This window comes from Centruroides sculpturatus, unplaced genomic scaffold (assembly GCF_000671375.1).
Source record: "Centruroides sculpturatus isolate CEXI.00-Female unplaced genomic scaffold, Cexi_2.0 scaffold117, whole genome shotgun sequence".
Classification (NCBI taxonomy): Eukaryota; Metazoa; Arthropoda; class Arachnida; order Scorpiones; family Buthidae; genus Centruroides; species Centruroides sculpturatus.
The window spans coordinates 992,212-1,013,457 of NW_019384308.1; the positions used below are offsets into that span (position 1 = coordinate 992,212).

The following is a 21,246-nucleotide window of genomic DNA, read 5'->3' on the forward strand; positions in this document are numbered from 1 at the left end:
AGAAATCTGCAGTAATTCCTTAATATCCTGTTTGTCTACATCTCCAATTCTTACTGTATTGATTAAATTGACAATTTGGTCAACGATAGACTCTTCTTGTTGAGAATTCTTAGATACCTTCAGCCATATCTTTCACATTCTGTTTGTGCATTTATCAATTAATTCTCACCAAGCGAAGTCAATATTTCCTATGGTATCCATGATGTTATATTTTTTCACTGCAAAATTGCACCAAACAAACATACATTTAATGAAAGTACAGTGCTACGACAAATTGCCACCTCTTGCTGATTGGTTTGTGTTCAGGAATTATTGTATTATATACGAATCAATCAAATGCCGCGTTAATTTGAATCAGCATAAATTTTGAGCTTTTTTAGGCTTCGAGTTAATCGCATTATATCGAATCGGCATTAATCAAGGAAGCGCTAAACGAGGTCTTACTGTACATCAAATATGAAAAGTAAGCAAAATAGCAATTTCAAGAATTCAAGTGCTTTCATTTTGCACATTTAATCTCAATAATAAACTGAAAAAATAAAGCTTTTTGATACAGGAAATATCAGAAATAGATTGATATTTTTCATGCATGATCTTGAGTAGTGATTACAGGTCCAAAGTACTTTTCCTAAAGAGCTTAAACTTTGAATAATTTTTACCGTTATTTGTTTATTGTTATATTTGAGTAAATTTTTGTTAGATAAGTTTTTTAATAATTCACAGTAAAAAATTTGTAATAATTTGAATTAAATTTTCATTTACAGGCTTTAAAGTTACGATTGCAAACAAAAGAATTAGCGCACGTAATGAAGATTTATAAATTTTGTCAAGTTAGGAAGTTTTCAAGTTGTTATAAACTTTATTTTGTGCAAGGAATCAATCAAGTAAGGAACAATACATTAAATTCAAGAAACAAAAGTTTGAATAATCCACTTTATTTTCATAAGTTTAAATATATTCCATATTGTTATAATTATTATTCTAATAACACATTACTTAATTACGAAAAACTGATTCCCAAAATAAACGACCACGAAGAATGGAAAATATTTTATAGATTTAGTTATATCGTTCCCGCAAGAATATTAAATCGTTTAAAATTGTATCAGACTTGCTTTACTTTAGTCATTTTACCTTGTGTGACTACGATGTATTTTCAAAATTTAGTTTCCTTTGCGAGCGTTCAGTGTTTTTATTGCATTTCACTGTTTGCATGCATAATGTTATATGTTATGGGAAGTTGTTTTGGTCGACTTATTGGCAGCATGTATCTACATAAAGATGATGATGTGTTGAAAGTATCACATTTGAACTTTTGGGGAAAGAGAAGAGATTTTTTATTACCAGTTTCTTCAGTAATTCCATTAATAGAAACTTCCTCTAAGGGAAATGATATATTTGTGAAGTTAATGAAATATGATTCAAAAATGGTAATGTATTTTTCTTTAAAATATGGCGAAATTATAGACGAAGAAATGTTTGCTCATGTTTTTGGATCAGTTGAACATCTTTAGTAAATACTTTTTAGAAGTTTTTTTTAATGTAAATTTGTTGATAAAAATTATTTATGAACTAAATATGTGTGTTACACTTTAAAAGTGTATAAAATAGTTTAGCTTTAATAAATTTTCTATTTAAAATGATAAGAAAGCTTTGTCGATTTTTCATTATGCATACTTTTGTAGATTAATACTTAATTTTTTTGAAAAAATTCATATATGAAGAATTTCTGCTCATAAAACATTTTGTACATTTTTAAGAATATGCTTTCTGTCTTGACTTCAAATGAATTTTATGTAGAGTCTAATGTTATTTATTACAACTTTTTAATGATACAACCAGATATAAATAGAGCAGTTTTAATAAAAAAAAAAATTATTTATTACAAAAGTACATGTATCATAAATACTAAACTTTGCTGGAGGTAATATGTCAATTCTATTTGATGTTGAAATAAATGGCCACTGTACGTAAATAGAACTATAATGTGCTTACTTGAAGCATAAACTAATCTCCCATTTAATGGTTATTATTTGGGAAAAAGATATTTTTAATTATTTTATTTAAAGTGATCTGAAAACACAAGCTTCACGAGATGATCATGCTTCATCTACATGCAGTGAGTAAAGTTTCATTTATCATCACGCTTACATATAAGATGATTCTTTGAACAATGGCAATTATTTTTAAACTATATTCAGTATATGTTTTAAATACGTACTATAAGAGAGAGTTTGGTGATGTTCTCTTAATGATGCCAACATTCTTTGATCCATCCACTGAAGAGTTGCGTTACACGAAAAGAAAATTATCCAACAACTTATGTATGTTGGGTATGTTAAGTAATAAAATTAGCTTTCCTTTTATACTTCATATAAAAAGATGCATTTGACATAGTTATATTTTTCTTCATTTAATGCAACTTTTTATGTATTTGTTCTTACAAGTAAAAAGTTCATATCTGCACATTTAGTAAACTTAAAATACGCATATTTTTCAAAAAGAAAAAGTAGATAATTCTTCTTTTTCATGCTAGAATCATATATGCTTTTTGTTAATCAAATATACAGATACTGTTTTTTGTTTTTTACATGTTATGTTTCAAGAAAAGACTATTACTCTGACTATAAACTTAATTTGCAGTTTTATAATATTGATTAGAAATTTAAATGTTAAAATATGTTCAGATAGCAGAGAGGTTTACTAATAATTGCTTATCATTTAACTTGAACTTGAAAAATATTACAATATTTTTTTAGCCAGTTATTACTTAAAATAATTACTTTTTTTTTTATAAAATATATTTGAAACAATAGTATTTTGCACCTGTTGTTTTTTAGACAAAAAAATGAGTTTTTCCCAGGTATACAAGTACAGTGAAATTACATAAAGCATGTTTTTATGAATTTTCACAAGCTATTCATGGATTTCTGATAAATTTTTCCTATTCAAATTATTCTGAAGTAAATATCAAAGCTTACAGTCACTTTAAGATATAATTTTTAAGATTTAAAGTACCGGTAAGTGCCATGTCACAAGTCAATGTTCCTATTAAAATCTGACAAATAGAAGCAATCTTAGCATAAATCTTATGTTTTAATTCATAATTATCTATTGTTGAAATGAAAATACAGTAAAACGAACTTCAAAACCATTTTATTTCTTTCTAATGTAAGACAAAATTCACTAATGCCTGTATTCACCACCAAGGATCAAGCATAAGAATTACAAGTTAATGAATAATCATTCATATTTTATTTTCATTTTCTTATAGAAATTATCATTACATCATAATTAATTAATAAACTTAGAAAGAAACATAAACTGATGACTAACAGTTATATTAAATGTCATCTGTAGTCAGCAGTTTATTCTAAATTTCCAAAACTTACAATTGTTATACATTAATTTTATCTCAAATAATAATAAAATAAATTCCTATCCTACGTAAAAATATAAAAAAATTTATGAAAGATGAAATGTATTACAGTAGAAGTTTGTTAATTTAAATCCATATAATCCACAATGTTCAGTAATCCGGCATTTTGAATGGAATTGTCCCATAATAATCGGTCATGCTAGTATTACAAACACACAAATCATTGTGAATATTTATTGTGTACAATATTCTGTTTATTAATGTTTTCGAAGGTTTTTCAATCGATCTTAACACACACTAATCACGCACTGTGTCGTCTTCAGAGTGATAAAAGGATGTGCAATTTGCAAGCGTATAGTAATGTCTCTGGTAAAAAAAAAAAATATAGTAATATCTCCAACATTCAGATTGCATGTACTGTTACAGAATTTTGAGAAAAGACAAAAATATCCGATAATTCGAGTCTAGTGATGGCAGATTAACGAGTTTCTTAATTGGGCCAACCAGTGGCCAAGCGGTTCCATTCCCTGAACACTGGGCGTTTGGTCGTAGGTTCACACCTCGCCAGGACGGACTGGCCACGTGGAGTTTTCTGGGTTTTCTCCACGTCTGTATCGCCTGAATAGGGGCCAGTTACCCTTAAAAAACCTCCCTGAAGGCATCCCTCCCTAAGCAGATCGCCCAAGTGTTGCGTTGCCATAACTTAACTAAACAAACAACCTTAACGTCCGAAAGTCTTCATATAAAACTTGTTTAAATAAAAATAATCTTGTCAAAATGCTAGAATAATTGCTTTTATGTGACAATAATATGTTTATATTTTTGCAACAGATTGTATAAATAAAGTACATGAGACTTATGTTCTCGTAAATGTCACGTTTATGGAAAAATTCTTGGGCTGCAATTTGAAAAAATTGTAGAACTATAAATTCCGGCTGTTGTTCCTTGTCAGTCTGTCATTCCTTAATCTTGAGAAAGGAGTTATAAAGATTAATGTCAAGGCCAAATATGGAAAGCTTATGGGAAGGAGACCAGATTAATTGTATACGAACTTCTGTACAACCGGAAGTAACGTTACTTCGATTCAAAATTTTTCCTCTGAACAGAGTTAGATAGATACCAGCACGACTCTATTCCTAACAGGAACAGTGTGATGTGCAGGGGTAAGGCACTACTAAAATAATTGAGAACATTGTGACGAAAAGTTGCAGCTCGGCATTGTGACGATGTCACAATAAATAATCGCCCTTTAGAATTAGTTTGGTGTATTTGGTTACGGCAATGTGACACGTGAGCGATCTGCCGAGGGGATGCCTCCCGGGAGGACTTTTATAGGAACCTGAACCCTATTTAGGTGTTGTTAACATGAAGAAAACTCAACATGGCCAGCCCGTTGGCCATGCCTGAACCCATGACAAACTAACTACCAGTGTTCGGTGGTTTTATACACTCGGCTATTGGAGGGCTCTTATTAAAATTAAAAAAAATACAATTCGGAAATGAAAAAACAAGAGTCCTTAGATGTGGAAAATTAAATACTTATATACATACTATAGAATTTCAATAAGGTAACACTTCCATTCCATGCACGCAAGTGCTATATTCTACCTGTCTCAGTAATGATATAGCACGTCTAATTTGCGCTATATCATTGTCGCAGTAATTAAGTGAATATAATGTATATTTTAAAAAAATTATATAGTTTTTTGTAAGAATTATATGTAGTTTATGGTTTTTAAAATGTTTTGCCAATAGATGACTCTACGTGTAAATCAGCAAACAGAACATAGAAACTAATTGATTTATAGAAATCCAATGTATATTTTGGGGTGGGATGTACGACATTATCTAAGTTAGGAGTTTATAAATGTAACTGCTGAATTTCCTAGAAATTGGTTGAATGGCCTAGGAGTGTAACGCGAACAAACATTCTCATTTACATATATAAATTACACTACGGTAGACTCTTGTTAATTAGGCCATTTATTGAATAGATGATGTGCTAGATTTCTCAGAGAGTATGGACCTGAAGGCATTGAATGATGTGACTGTTGTCCTGTTTACTGATTCTTTTTGGAGGTGACAAATATGCCACTCTGACCTCTGTGGCGTATTTTATGGAAACGGGAGGGATAGACGAATGCACGTGTTAAAAAATTGACAAATTAGTTAGTTTATCTGTTTTTATTTGTGTAAGTACGTTTGTGTAATTAAAATCAACTATGTATGAGAAGTAAATTTCACAGAAAAGTTCTATATGTATCATTGCTTGTGTGTGACCATTACGTCGGCAATGCCCAAATCAGGACTGACACCATCTGTGACTTTAGGGGCACAGGAATCCTCCCATTACACATGTAAAGAAATTCGAAAAACATCGACGCGGCCAACCGGTAGTCTGGGATTCAGTGGTTATTTCACTGGGCCACTGGTAAGCAAAATTAAATGTATACAGGACTATACATCACATATATTATAATCAAGTTTTTAATTTATTTAATATATGCTCTCCACCTCAAACGACTCTATTCCTAACAGGAACAGAGGCGAGACACCACTAAAATAATTGAGAACATTGTGACGAAATATTGCAGCCTGGCATCGTGACAATGTCACAATAAATAATTGCTCATATTACCTTTGAATTTCCACTTTATTCTACTAAAATCTATTAATTTCGTTCTGTTAAAATATCGATAAAATATTGAAAATTTTCTGTTTACAATATCGTTATATGAAATTATAGATTCAATCTTCTTTTCAAGTAAATTTATGCTAATTTCTACTCTTCCCCAAGTAATGTCCTTCAAGTACAGAATTTCTTACGTATTGATATAATGAGAAATCGATGAGTAGATGTTCTATATAATATTCTATAGATGACGAGTAATATTTTCAATTATACTACTCATCATCATCATCTATACATGTATTTTTTTAATTAATTTACAGTAGTGTCATTAAATATAATAATTTACTTTTACAGTCTTCCATTCAATAATAGCATGAGAAGCAATATGATGAATTGATAAATGTTGGGATTTTTTTAAAATAAAATAATAGTTATAATTTAATAACAAGATTAAAATATACGCTATTATTTTTAATGGAATAATGAAAGTTCTTAACAATGAAAAGTTTTAGGGACTATCACCCTCGAGATCAGTATATAGTGATTTGTTAATGAATAAGACTTCTACATACAGTAGATCCCCTATAACACTGTAGATAATTCCGTGTTATATGAATTCCATGTTGTACGAGTCACTTAGATTTTACAAATACGTGAGCCGTTCATAGCCCGGCATACGTATTTGTAAAATCTAAGTGACTCGTACGACATGGAATTCATATAACACGGAATTATCGACAGTGCTATAGGGGGGTCTACTGTAATATCCTCCATTGTGGGCATGGTCAAATCTACAAAGAGTATGGATAACGGACCACATGGAGGAAAGAGTTGTCCATGAATACTGGGAGAAAAAAAAATTGTCCATGAATACAGTATACTTTCGCTAATTCGGCCATTTCTTCCCCAGTGTGATAACAATTACAAAGAGTGTATAGGTCTAAAGGCAATGAATGACGTAACCTTTCGCCTGAATTTATTCTTTTTGGAGACAGGCAGAAAATAATAGTGCGCTGACATGCAATGCTGTAGATAGAAATGAAACTCTAGTAAACAAGTGTGACACGACTAACAGTTATAAGGAAACGGAAGCGTATAGGCGATGGTACTAAAAGATATGCCGGATTAGCGAGAGCCTATTGTATTATTGGCTTGGCTGTCACTGAATCTGGGAAAAGCAAGAAGAGAATTGAAAGACACCGAAGAAAGCAAGCGTATAAAGATTATTTACATTAAATTATTAGTTTAAATTTAGTCGGTTTTTCGATTTTGTTTAATTTCGTGTATCGGTTCGATAACAGAAGGGTAATATCAGAAATAAATAAAATACAGTATCATATATTTTATAAACAGAAATGATTTTCTAAATATTTTTACACGAATGTAACTAATTACTTTTTGTTTTGGATTGATGGAATAACTGTCGATATGTCAAGAGGATGCCTCCCACGTGTACTTCTAAAGGAAATTTGCATCTATTTACGTATTAGACGTGAAAAAATCCGGAAAACTCCACGTAGCCAGCTAATTGGTGACACGCCATCCCACGACCAAAATATCAGTGTTCAGTGGTTTTATCCACTTGGTCTTTTACTTGGAATTAAGGCTGATTGTAACCAAAGCAACCTTAAGCTTGACTAATGTATTATATCAAATATTTATTAATAAAATAAGAAATAAAACTACATTTAAAACATTTACAGATACATTCACATAGAAAGAAAGTTTGTCTTGATATATACACTATCTCATAGTAACATGTATACTAATATACCGAAAGCATTTAAAATCTAGCTAATACATGTAAATCTTTAAATTTTTCACTGTTGCTTATAGTTCAAGTTTAGTTTCTTTCTTTTCGATTGATTGCGTGATTGCCCAAGGTTGTAGCTCTGCAGTTGCTGCTATAAGAAATACAAAAGCACTCAAACAATAAAACGAAGATGCCAAATAGAATACGTAGCTCCATTGAACTATATCTCCTTGCTGAATAAGAAAATATAAAAATATGTATAGCATGAATACTTAAGATAAAAAAATCCATAAGTTTCAACTTACGTCTTTGTCTAAGATGAGTCCAGCAACATAGGGCGAGATGATTCCAGTGATACTGGACAAACCATTGGTTAATCCAAAGAGGATACCTGAAATAAGAAAACTAGTAAAGAATTTGTTAAAAACCATTATATAATAACATATTAATTAACCAGTTTATTCCCAAAAATCTATTTAGTGTTTAAATCATAGAAGCTGGAACACTGAGATATCATGAAAGTCAAATTATATACAATTGATATAAAAACCTTGATTTTACCTGAAAAATCGGGAGCCAAATCGAGCACAATTGCAACATCTCCTGCCATACAAAAACCAAAGAATCCCATAGAAAAAGCTAAACACAAGATTACGTTAATGCTATTGCAACCGATGAAAGGAATCGATAAGATGCAAAGTCCCGGGCCAATTGTACCTTCATAAAACAGAAAACATAAAGGATTTGTTTATTTTGATAAATACGATTTTAAAATTATCATAAAATTAGAATTTTTACCAAGTGCTTCAGCTAATTTTCTGATGTTAGTTATACTTAACCATCCACGTCTTCTTACAAAGTCTGCCATAAAACCAGAAAGTATAATTGTTACAACATCCAAGGCGTATACCAATGCATTCATTACACCATTCTGAAAATTTTATATTATACAATATAAACACATTGATTTTATTAACACAAAAAGAAAACATAAAAACATACCTCATGAATAGGAAAATGAAGAATTATTTGTAAATATGACGGAAGTTTAGTCAATATTGTATAATAACCAAATCCCCAACATACTTTTGTGAATGCTACAGTCCACACGGCTCTTGAAGTTAATATATCTTTCCATGGTATGCTCAATTTCTAATTAAGAAAAACAAAGTAAATTTGTAAAATAAATAAAGCAAACGTTAAAGAAAAAAACAGAATATTGGCATTACACAGTCTTCTGAAGCTACATTAGCCACATTTTCATTTAAAAATATTAGTTCTTTATTAGATATCCTGGGATGGTTTTGCGGTCTATCGTAAATCACAAACAGTAAACACAAGGAAAGTACAAGTCCACAGGCTCCTGTAGAAAAAAGTTTATATAAAAAGTAAATAGAATAATTTAATAAAGGAATGAAGAATAAATTATATTTACCAAAAGTATAGAAACTTGAAGGCCATCCTGCATAATGGCAAAGATATCCTGTCGCGATTAAACCAACAATATTACCTACTTGGATACCACTGTAAGATAATGATGATAACGTGGTCTTTTCGCTTACCGGACTCCATCTAGCCAGGAGAGAGAAAGAGGCATGAAAGGAGATACCCTATAATAAAAAATATATCAATATATACTATATAAATAACATTCTTCTATGGAATATCATAGAATTTATATCTTACTTGCGCTAATCCGACGATTATTTGAAATAACGATATGACTATAACACCAATATCTGCAGTGAAAGGTGTCAGAAGAACGAATACTGATGATACAAACGTGGAAATTACGAATACTTTCTTCGGTCCTAATAAAAACGTAGTGGAACCACCCAACAGTTGTGCAAACACGCTGCCATAGAAATAACTTCCTAGAATTATTCCTTGGGTTGACTGTGTCCAGATATAGGAACCCTACAAAATATAAAGTTAGAAATGAATATATACAGTATTTTACTAATTAAAAAATAAATCATTAATATCTTTTCTTTGTATCATTATGGTTTGATGAAATGCCTACGAGGACACATCAGAATATGCCTACGTAGAGGGGTGTTCACGGGTTTTATGTATCTAACATCTAAATAGTGGCCAGTTTCTCATATAAAATACTCCCGGAGGTGGGAAGACACATGAAAAACCGGAAAACTCCATTTGGTACGGTGCGAACCCGCTATTAATTAAGTTTACATAAGATGTGTATGGCTTACTGGCTTCGTTATATGCAATCTATACGTGTCATTTAGATATATATATTATATTCATAAATACATGTATTTTTATATACATAAATATAGTAAATGCACATTGAAATTATTCATGTGCAATATATAAATATTTATTCCACTTTTTAAACTGCCTTAGATTATACATGCATATACAAAATGCTTCAAAAAACCGCGAAAAAGGTGGGCATTCACTGCGGTAGGGATTATAGAACCGTACTTTTTTGAGAACTGCACACAGCATAGCATAATTAAATAAGGATACACGTTTCCATTATTTTCTGTAGTGGAAATTTGTACCCATGTTCTTGAATTAACATGAAATCGCAACAAAACTAATTTACCCATTAAACAATGAATTTTATCGAAGTAATATACAATAAATCAGGGTTGATTAGAATATTCGTCGATATAAAACGAGAGAACTTGATACCACACAAGAGAAGTAAATAAGGAAGTTATCTAACACTTCTGTATTTCGTAATAAGAAAATAAACGTAACTTGAGGTAATTAGTAAGCAAAACAAATAAATAAAGTTTATAGAGATATAGTTCAATAACCGCACAACCTCGTTACAATTCGATTAATGGAATAAGCTAGTGTTTCAACCAAAGTACCGTAACGACTCTTCAGCGGTGCCACCAATGGATTGATCGAAGAAGACAACGCAACATTTTACGATTTGCCAGGAGGAATGCCATCCGATAGGACTTTCTGTGGAATAGTGGCTACTATTCAGATGTTAGACACGTGAAAAAACCCAGAAAACCCACCTGACAAGCCCATTGGTGAGACGCGAACCTCGTGTGACCCAATGCCGAGAAATAGTGCTGAGCAGTGCCATAGCACTTCTCACCTTCATTACCAAAAGTATAAGGAAGTAGGGATGTGACAAGAAAAACGTTTTTTATTCAGACAAATGTACTAACAGGCAAAAAAATATTCTTTTTCTAGTTTTCACATTATTCTTGACCAAAAATAAAACATGTGGCACTCATGTTTATAAACATTTTTAGTTACACTTTCTATCAATTTTTAGGAGATTTCCACGAGGGTCCTTTTTTGCTAATTGCTAAAATTGTTTGCAAATTCTAAAAAATTGCATTGTCATCGAGAATGCACACGTATTCAAAATTTCAATCAGATCGGAACTTTTTTTAACTTAAAGTCTTTTGCCCTGTAGGCACTAAGAAGGCCTCTCATAGCAAGCTCGTTATGGGTTCGGCCAGGCCCACAATGGTGTAGTCGCGTGGTGAGGGACGGGGCCGGACATATTCAGACGGACCATCACCTGAAAATTACAGGGGCCTTTCCACCCGTCTGGATTTAATAGATCGGAAGAAACTGAGTTATAAGATTTATCTGGACAGACACATTAAGTTAACGAAAAGCGTATAAAAATTATCCAGTGTGGGTGCCATTATTACAAAAAGTTTCAAAAACAATGGAATAAGGTAATTCAAGACATGGGTGATCTGCCAACGGTGAGTGCCTGTCAGGCAGACTTTCTATAGGAAACTGGCTCCTATTTGGGTGTTACAAACGCGAAGAAAACGCTAAAAATTCCACATGGCCAGCCCGTAAACCCACGATCGGTGGTCAGTAATTTCATCCTCTCGGCCACTGGTGGGCCGTCGAATCCGTGATTAGAATACAATAAAACCTTGGGTTTCGTCTGTTTGTTAAGTTATGGCAACACAAAACTTTGGGTGATCTGCCTAGGGGGATGCTTTCCGGGAGGTCTTTTAAGGGAAACTGGTCCCTATTTAGGCGTTACAGACGTGGAGAAAACCCGGAAAACTCCACGTGGCCAGCCTGTCTGAGCGCGGCGCGAACCCACGACTGAACCCCCGGCATTCAGGGTACGAAGACCACTTAGCCACTGGTGGGCCTCGGGTTTAGTACACTTCTGTTTAGGAACAATTCGGTTCATATAGAAATGTTTGATTGCTTTCTGATTTTAACCTTTAAGACCCACAATGTTTTGTTGTTAAAGGTTAATCTTCGTATTCAGTAAAGTTTCTGTAAACATTTTTAGATAAGTGCTATTAAACTTTTAACTGTAGGTAAGCAATCATTCGTAAAATAACGAACGAAATACAGCAGTATATCGGTACTTGAACATCGCGAATCCTGAACGAAGTTACACTAAATACAATACTAAACGATAACGCAATCCACCGCCCTCTTGCTTACGTCGAGGGCCTCTTCGACGTAGGCAAGAGGCTTGGTGACCTGAAGAAATAAGATAAGACTATCCTCCTCTACGATAAGAAATGACATAAAAATAAACGGAACACACATCCACTGATCTTTTGTATTTTGAACTGTTGCTGATTATTTCTTATGGGTATGTAAATAAGTGGTTTCTAGAGGTATTGTAAGCTATTGTTGTGTATGAATAATAACGACAAGCGTTACATATTTATAAATACTTCCACACTTTTCTGCTATTTTATGCAATGATTTATGAATTTGAGAACACAATTTATTCTATTTATGAATAAGATTAATAATTATTTACCTCTTCGTAACCGATGGTAATATTTGAATGAGTTTGGTTTGGACATTCGTCGGACGTTGTTTCATTTTGCATGTTAAAAATAGCCGTGTGATTGACCATGGCTAGAATGGAAACACTTAGTATAGATCTTTGGCAGTATAACAATGTATAGGTCAAAAATAAAAATAATGCCAGGACATAACGAGCGGGAGGGCAAACTGAAAGAAAAAAAATAAGTGGTTAATATTGAAATACAGCAACTAAAACCAAATGAAGATAAATAAAGGCAAACTTAATGTATACACAGTTTAATCTTAGAAACAGCTTTGTGAATGTAGTGTTCAATTTTATTTAAATGACAGTGAGAGACAAATATGTAGTATGTGAAGAGTAAGCTTGTGTTTAAACCACAGTTGCCAGATATCCCGTTTTTTTCAGTAATGGATCTAGGGACGTGAGGACTTTATTCTAAAAACTGTTCTTAGGCCAAACCTGTCATAGGCCAAACAGATAGGCCAAACATTAAAACAGATATAACATTCAATACTCATATTGCATCAAAATAACTTTTATCGTCCGTAAACCCTGATAATTTGATCGGATGACCGAATCGTTAGGACGTCATTCTTCCGCTTTGGGGGACCCGGGATCGAATTCTGAAGGTCTAAAAATTCACTAGTTTTTCGGGGGGTGATCTATCTGTATTACTGTTCCACCCCCACCAACCGGCTAACCTGTCATGGGCCAAACCCACGATATGTTTCGAATAGAGTTTCAAACCAAATTACGAATGTACTAGTTGTGATGTATAGCCCCTGAAGACCAACAAACTCCTTAGTGTGGAATAAAGATGTGAAACTAACACTCACACTACCCTTTACAAGTCGAATAAGATAGGAACTTTACTTGTATCTGAGTAGAAACAATTTAAAATTTCTAGTTTTAAGTACATTTCGAAGTGTGAACATTTAGAAGAAAAATATAATAGAAAATAGAATAGATTCTGTATAGTCTTTTCCATTATAACAAAGCATAAATCGACCTCTACTCGAATTGAACCTTAAATAAAATATTAGAAGTCAACGTTATTGAGTCATATAATAATCAATCATTTGTTTTAATGCTTTTAATTAAAATCTTTTCACTAGAGAAGCGAATGTATTAAGTATTAGCTTCAATTCTTTGTTTTATTAATTTATACAAGAAAAATTTTAGTAAATTATAGAAGAAAATTCAAGAAAATAATGAAAGATTAATCGCTAAACTTCATTCTAATTCATTTTAAATTAATCTACTCAAACTTACCTTTCAAATTCATATTTATTCTGTGTTATTTCTTTTCTTAACAGTGTGATAAGAACTGTAGAATTTTTCTTTTCTAGATATATAACAATATAAAATTACGATATAGAATCACTTGCATGGGAAATTTTCCATAAAAATTTATTCATATTTCTATCATTTATTCTTTATTTTATCTTCTATCATAAGTAAATAACCAACATCCACACTAGAAACAATGTCATTCCCAAATGAAATTTGAACTCTATTTATAAAGCTGAATAATTTATTTTTCTATCTGATATGTCTACCACAGTCACGTGGTATCGTTTTACAAATAAGTTTATACTCTAATCACGTGAAAGTTTTTAATAGCCTTAATTACTTTATAAGAGAAATATTAAATATCGTATTAAATATAAATATAGTAAATGCCANCGAATTATTGAACTTCACACCTTTAAATCATATGTATTGGCATTTTATACGAAAATTCTCAATATAAAATTGATTGAGTGATTTACTTTGTTTGATGGAGTACGGCAATGACAGCACATGGGCAATTTGCCAATGGGTAACGTCTCCCAGATGGATTGGGAGGGCTGATCCATATTTATTTGTCAAACACGTGGAGAGAAGAAAACCTGGAAAACTCCACGTGTTAGTCGGGTTAAGCAAACTGCAGTAATTCCCAAAATATATAAGTGTTATAAATATATAAAACTATAAAATACCTATCGAGAAATACTGAAATACAGTCGACCCCCTATAACACTGTAGATAATTCCGTGTTATATGAATTCCATGTTGTACGAGTCACTTAGATTTTACAAATACTTGAGCTGGGCTATGAATGGCTCGAGTATTTGTAAAATCTAAGTGACTCGTACAACATGGAATTCATATAACACGGAATTATCTACAGTGTTATAGGGGGTCGACTGTATTTCAGTATTTCTCGATAGGTATTTTATAGTTTTATATATTTATAACACTTATATATTTTGGGAATTACTGCAGTTTGCTTAACCCGACTAACACGTGGAGTTTTCCAGGTTTTCTTCTCTCCACGTGTTTGACAAATAAATATGGATCAGCCCTCCCAATCCATCTGGGAGACGTTACCCATTGGCAAATTGCCCATGTGCTGTCATTGCCGTACTCCATCAAACAAAGTAAATCACTCAATCAATTTTATATTGAGAATTTTCGTATAAAATGCCAATACATATGATTTAAAGGTGTGAAGTTCAATAATTCGATACCCTATAATCCGGGATTGTCCAGCAAGTAAAGTATTACGCGAATCGAAATTTGTGGTGAAGAGTACTGTTTATTTACATTTTTCCAGGCTATTGAAACAGTCTGAACACAGTATAGTCGTGCACTTTCTAAACATTACTATTTTCAGACAGAATGAAGAAAGTGCTTAAACAAATAGGAAACATACAGCAATATATGCCGATACACAATACCTGCAATGTTTAGATCAAGTGTAATATATGAAATTTTGCTAAAATATAAAGAAACGTTCGATAATCCGGCTCCACTCTAGTTTCATGAATGCCGGTGTAAATCCTGAAGGAAAGAAGTTATTTTCTTATCCTTCAGGATTTCCTAAAATGTCCAAGGATTATTCTTTCTTTTCTATTTTCCAGGAATCCTTTATCAACCCTGGATTATATTTTGATCCAGGTTTTAAAAGGATCTTAAAATGAATATCTGAATTTTAATAATGATATTTATTAATATTAATATGAGTAAATTACTATAATTATATAATTAATAATTGTTAATGGTGCTAATTACAATAATTTATAATGATAATAATAGTTATTATAATTATTAATCATTATTAATTGTTCATTAATGATGCTCATTATGTATACTTCACGTCATATATAAAAATAATATCTTCATTATTGAGTATATATTTTTTTCATGTAACTGATATAACGAAATTAAATTTCTTATTAGAATAATTTAAGTAGGAGGTATGGAAACACGAGTAAGATATGATGAGACATGGAATTCATACTCTCCATCTTCCATTTCTAAAAGAAGGGAAGAAAGGACAGTCATGGAAGAGCTTAATGTAAAAGTAAAACTAAGTAAAATAATAAAAATTATTTTATTTTACTTTCTGAAACATATTTTTATACATATATGTATATATATAAGTCGTTTTATAGTTATGCACAAGCCTGTTATCGATGCTCTCTGGCATTAATCAATGGAACCGGAACGAAGGATAACTGCTTTGCAGAAGAAAATAGGGAAAAATCCTTAAAAACAGGAGGAAAAACTGCTTTGTACGTTCAAAATATCCAGAAGAAAATAGGAAAAAAAATCCTTAAAAACAGGAGGAAAAACTGCTTTGTACGTTGAAAATATCCAGAAGAAAATAGGAAAAAAAATCCTTAAAAACAGGAGGAAAAACTGCTTTGTACGTTGAAAATATCCAGAAGAAAATAGGAAAAAAAATCCTTAAAAACAGGAGGAAAAACTGCTTTGTACGTTGAAAATATCCAGAAGAAAATAGGAAAAAAAATCCTTAAAAACAGGAGGAAAAACTGCTTTGTACGTTGAAAATATCCAGAAGAAAATAGGAAAAAAAATCCTTAAAAACAGGAGGAAAAACTGCTTTGTACGTTGAAAATATCCAGAAGAAAATAGGAAAAAAATCATTAAAAACAGAAGGAAAAACTGCTTTGTATGATGTTTTAAATACTCAGAAAGAGATATGGGGTAAGTATTTAAAAATGATTATAAATTCAGTTAATCTCAGATTATTTAAACAATTATTATTACTTAATTTATATATTCACATGTCCAGAAAACTAAAAAAGAAAAAACTGCCTTCATATAATATTACATAAGAAGAAATAAATTGAAGCATCCTGCTTCCTTATTGTTTTAAATGAAAACTGATAACGATTTCACCTGATATTCTCCTTTAATAAATAATAACAATTTAAAAAAATAAATTTCATAAATAACGTAATTATAAAACAATAATAAACGAATAGCCAACAGCAGAGAGATGATTGTAAATCTATAAAATGTAAGTAATGAACGAAAATATTATATAAAATGCTTTCGATTTAAATATTTCTTTTACAATTTTTCATAAGTATTTATAATTTAATTTTAAAAAAATCAGTAATAATGTTGTTATAATAACTTAACGTTTAATTAGTTTACATTCTTATCTAGGATTAAAAATTCATAAATGATTTATAGGGATGTGTATTAATTAATATTTAAAAACTTACTGAGAAGGGTTCTGATTCATAAACCCAAGTATTTAGTTACAGCAGTAAACAGTAATGTTGACATGAAAAATATGCGAATTCATTATTTATTAAAAACAACGAAAAGAATAAAGACTAAAACAAATCAGCAAGTTGGAATACCAGGAATTTTTCGGAGGTGGTCTGTCCAAAATATGTTTGAACCCGTCCGGCATTCCATTGAGGACCCGCCAAACCCATGGCCCATCAGCAGACGAGTGGATAAAATCACTAATCACTAGTCATGGGTTTCGTGGGTTCGTCTCTGACCACGTTGAGTTTTTCGGACTTTCTTCACGTGGGTATCACCTATTTAGGTGATACCCACGTGAAGAAAGTCCGAAAAACTCAACCTGCTAAACAGGGGCCACGTTCTATGAGAAACTGACCCCTAAATAGGGGCCAGATTCTCATAAAAATTTTCTTGACAGTATGTTGCTTTGTCGTATTCCACAAACCAAACCATACCGAACCCATGATGAGTATGGAAAAAAGGTCCCTATCAATGTAGATAAAGACTTAATGAAAGTATTACTAAACACCTTAAATTCACTCAATTTTCTTTAAAATTATTGCATTTTAATATTAGATTTTATTGTTTTATAAAATTATATTTATATTTTAAGAATTTATGCTGTACATATTAATATTTATTAAGGAATGTGTATGCTAATTAATTAACTTTGGCAAGACCCAAAGTTGGAACGTCAAAATAGGGAGGAGGAGGGAAGGAAGTGAGGAAGGGAGCCAACGGACCACTCACGAAATATTCCTGAGTCTACATACAGGATTCAATGTACCCCCCGAGACTAACTACCAGTGTTCAGTGGTTTTATCTACTCGACCCTTGGTAGGCATTTTCAAACTCGGAAAAAATGTCAAATTTAATGATAATTAACTTTATAAATTAATTAATTCATTCCCTATTAATCAAAGAAATTCTATATTCTTTAAACAAAAATCTCATAATTATCTGCCAAAATATAAAATTAATATTTAGCTTAATATCTGTATACCGAAAGCTCTTAATTACCGTTTTACAAGGTTATAATTTGACTCGATATATGAGATAACATTGTATTGCTGACAAATTTATAAACTATAAGTTATTTATCTTTGCATAAATTTGATAATTTCATAGTATAAATCTTTAAAATAATCATGAATTAATCATTAACCTTATATAATGTTTATAATTATTATGATAATGAAGACAATTCTTAGTTTTTTATACGCTTTTTATTAACTTACTTTGTCTGGCTGTTTGTCTGTTAACGTCAATTTTCACACGCTTTCCAATTTCCGATCTAGTTGTAAACTTATATCGTTGAATAGCCGCAATTCTGTTTTCCCATAGCACAGAATATTTGATCCTCTGTTTATTCACACCAATAATCAATTGTATCCATTGATTTCCATGCACTTTGCAATAAGTTCCAGTGTATTTTAGTGGAAAAATAAATTGAAACTGTCAATAGGGGTGATAGAACAACCTTATAAACATGGCCACTGATTACATTACGCTGTTTAGTTCTTCCTCTTCAACTATATTTTCTTCATCACTACATAACTTCTCACGCTATTTCCGTCAAATTACTTCCTTTATCAGAAATCTGCAATAAAATCCTCGTCTTCACTATTACTTTCTCTAAATATATAGTTTAAATCATCGTTATAATCTATAACACGGAATGGAAAGCCCATAAAACTGATAGAAAAATGTGACTAAGATTACTATAATAAAAATTCTGATACATTTTATTATGCCCACAAGTGGCCAAATGAATAAAAACAACTAAACACAGGTAGTTTGTTATTGTTGTTTTTGCATTCCCAATGGGTTGGCCACGTAAATTTTTTGGTTATTCTTTCGTTAGTAACGCCTAAACAGAGGTAGAAAGTCTTCTCGTGTGGCATCCCCCTAGAAATATTGTCTACGTATCGCGTTGCCATATATAATTAAATTTTTTATTATTAGTAATTTATAAATAAGTAAATACATGTCCCCTACATGTTACCCATTGAACACTGGTAGGTGACTAGCACAAATCAGTGACCAGAATACTGATCACCGATTCATACCTCACCAACGAGCAGGACATGTGAAGTTTGTCTGGTTATGTTCCATGTGTAACACGTAAATAGAGCCAGTTTTCCATAGAAAGTCCTCCTGAGTGGTACCCCTCTTGGCATTTTCACAAGTGTTAAACATCAATAATATGCCTATGCAAATATCATTATAATTATGACTTTAATTGATTTGTGGAAAGTAATCAAACTAATTTTTCATAGGCTCTATGCCATAAATTTGAGTTTGGTTGAGCTATCTAATTAAATTAATACCCCCTTAAAACGTTAGTTTATTTAAATGTGGTATTTCATACAATTATAATGCAAAACGTTTATTAATCATAAAAGCGGAAAGTCCACTATAGTTTGTTAATGATTAATCAAATATTTGTTTATAGAAAAACAACAAAATGAAAAATACCCGCATTATTCAGCGTGACTAATTTATTTTCTTTATTATTTTGAAAAGGCTCCATCAAAACTGCTGAATAAATTCATATTTCATTAAAAAAAACTTTATTATGAATGCTATAATATATAAATTTACAGGCATTATTTCATTATTAGAATGTTGAAGAGTAATTACTTTGTAGATTTTCTAACAAAGAATAAAAACCGTTTAAAATAATATAGATTTTGTACCCACCAGTGGACTAGTATACAGTCCACTACACACCAGACTATAGCTGATTGTGTGGAATTTTATGGGTTTTCTACGTAAATTAGGGTAATAGAAATTCCTCCAGATGCACCCCTTCTTGACATTCTATGTGTTGAGTTATGGCACCCTGTAAAACAATTTAAGTTTTGATAAATTCGTGTTAAATTCGAAAGTCATGCTTAATGTGTTCAAACCCACTTGTTATAATAACACGATGAAAGTTTTAATTTAATATTCTAAGCTTGTTTAGTTTTAGAAAAGAAACAACAAATAATATAATAATAAACTAAGATACAGTATCATACAAGCTTAAGGGATTAACGAAAGAAATCTTATCGCAGTGTCTAGAGTATCAGGGACTGTAAGTGCCAACTAATTTCTGATTTATTGAATACTTCATTCAGAATTTTGAAATAGGATGAGATAGAATGAGATAAAACAATACAATACAACAAAAGCACGACAGAATAAATTACATATTATTGTAATTATTAAATTCAAATCTGTTGAATTTCGATGAGTAACATTTTCACAGTTAATCGCATAAAATTAATTTATTATGCAAAGTATCTATATTTTAAAGGTCTTATACTCTATCATCTCACCTGGTACGGATAAAATCGGATAAAATCACTAAACACTGGTAATTGGTTCCAGGTCTGAGCCTCTNCGTTATAATCTATAACACGGAATGGAAAGCCCATAAAACTGATAGAAAAATGTGACTAAGATTACTATAATAAAAATTCTGATACATTTTATTATACCCACAAGTAGCCAAACGAATAAAAACAACTAAACACAGGTAGTTTGTTATTGTCTTTTTTTGCATCCCCAATGGGTTGGCCACGTAAATTTTCTGGTTATTCTTTCGTTAGTAACACCTAAACAGGGGTAGAAAGTCCTCTCTGGCGGCATCCCCCTAGAAATATTGCCCACGTATTCCGTTGCCATATATAATTAAATTTTTTATTATTAGTAATTTATAAATAAGTAAATACATGTCCCCTACATGTTACCCATTGAACACTGGGATTTGTATGATGTTTTAAATACTCAGAAAGAGATATGGGGTAAGTATTTAAAAATGATTATAAATTCAGTTAATCTCAGATTATTTAAACAATTATTATTACTTAATTTATATATTCACATGTCCAGAAAACTAAAAAAGAAAAAACTGCCTTCATATAATATTACATAAGAAGAAATAAATTGAAGCATCCTGCTTCCTTATTGTTTTAAATGAAAACTGATAACGATTTCACCTGATATTCTCCTTTAATAAATAATAACAATTTAAAAAAATAAATTTCATAAATAACGTAATTATAAAACAATAATAAACGAATAGCCAACAGCAGAGAGATGATTGTAAATCTATAAAATGTAAGTAATGAACGAAAATATTATATAAAATGCTTTCGATTTAAATATTTCTTTTA

General features: G+C 31.2%; 1 protein-coding gene and 1 long non-coding RNA gene across 2 annotated transcripts; one reads left to right on the plus strand and one right to left on the minus strand.

The window, feature by feature from the left end:
- The first annotated feature begins 763 nt into the window (after positions 1-763).
- Positions 764-16,447, plus strand: LOC111620369. The gene is made up of 3 exons (XR_002755903.1): positions 764-884; positions 15,755-15,878; positions 15,970-16,447. It is a non-coding gene; the product is annotated as an uncharacterized LOC111620369 (long non-coding RNA).
- LOC111620355 (sialin-like) lies at positions 7,718-14,043 on the minus strand. The gene is made up of 10 exons (XM_023362276.1): positions 13,802-14,043; positions 12,518-12,714; positions 9,451-9,681; positions 9,200-9,374; positions 8,994-9,127; positions 8,767-8,916; positions 8,563-8,695; positions 8,326-8,481; positions 8,070-8,155; positions 7,718-7,997 (listed from the first exon to the last, which is right to left on the minus strand). The coding sequence occupies exons 1-10, from the start codon at positions 13,812-13,814 to the stop codon at positions 7,842-7,844; spliced, it is 1,431 nt and encodes a 476-aa protein (XP_023218044.1). The 5' UTR covers positions 13,815-14,043; the 3' UTR covers positions 7,718-7,841.
- Positions 16,448-21,246: the final 4,799 nt, after the last annotated feature.

What these genes read in the sequence shown, in the direction of transcription:
- LOC111620355 (XM_023362276.1), bottom strand. An exon ending in TTTGGCTCCCGATTTTTCAG is followed by an intron (nt 8,156 to 8,325) that starts GTAAAATCAAGG and finishes TTCTTATTTCAG; the next exon opens with GTATCCTCTTTGGATTAACC. An exon ending in GACTCATCTTAGACAAAGAC is followed by an intron (nt 7,998 to 8,069) that starts GTAAGTTGAAAC and finishes TTTCTTATTCAG; the next exon opens with CAAGGAGATATAGTTCAATG.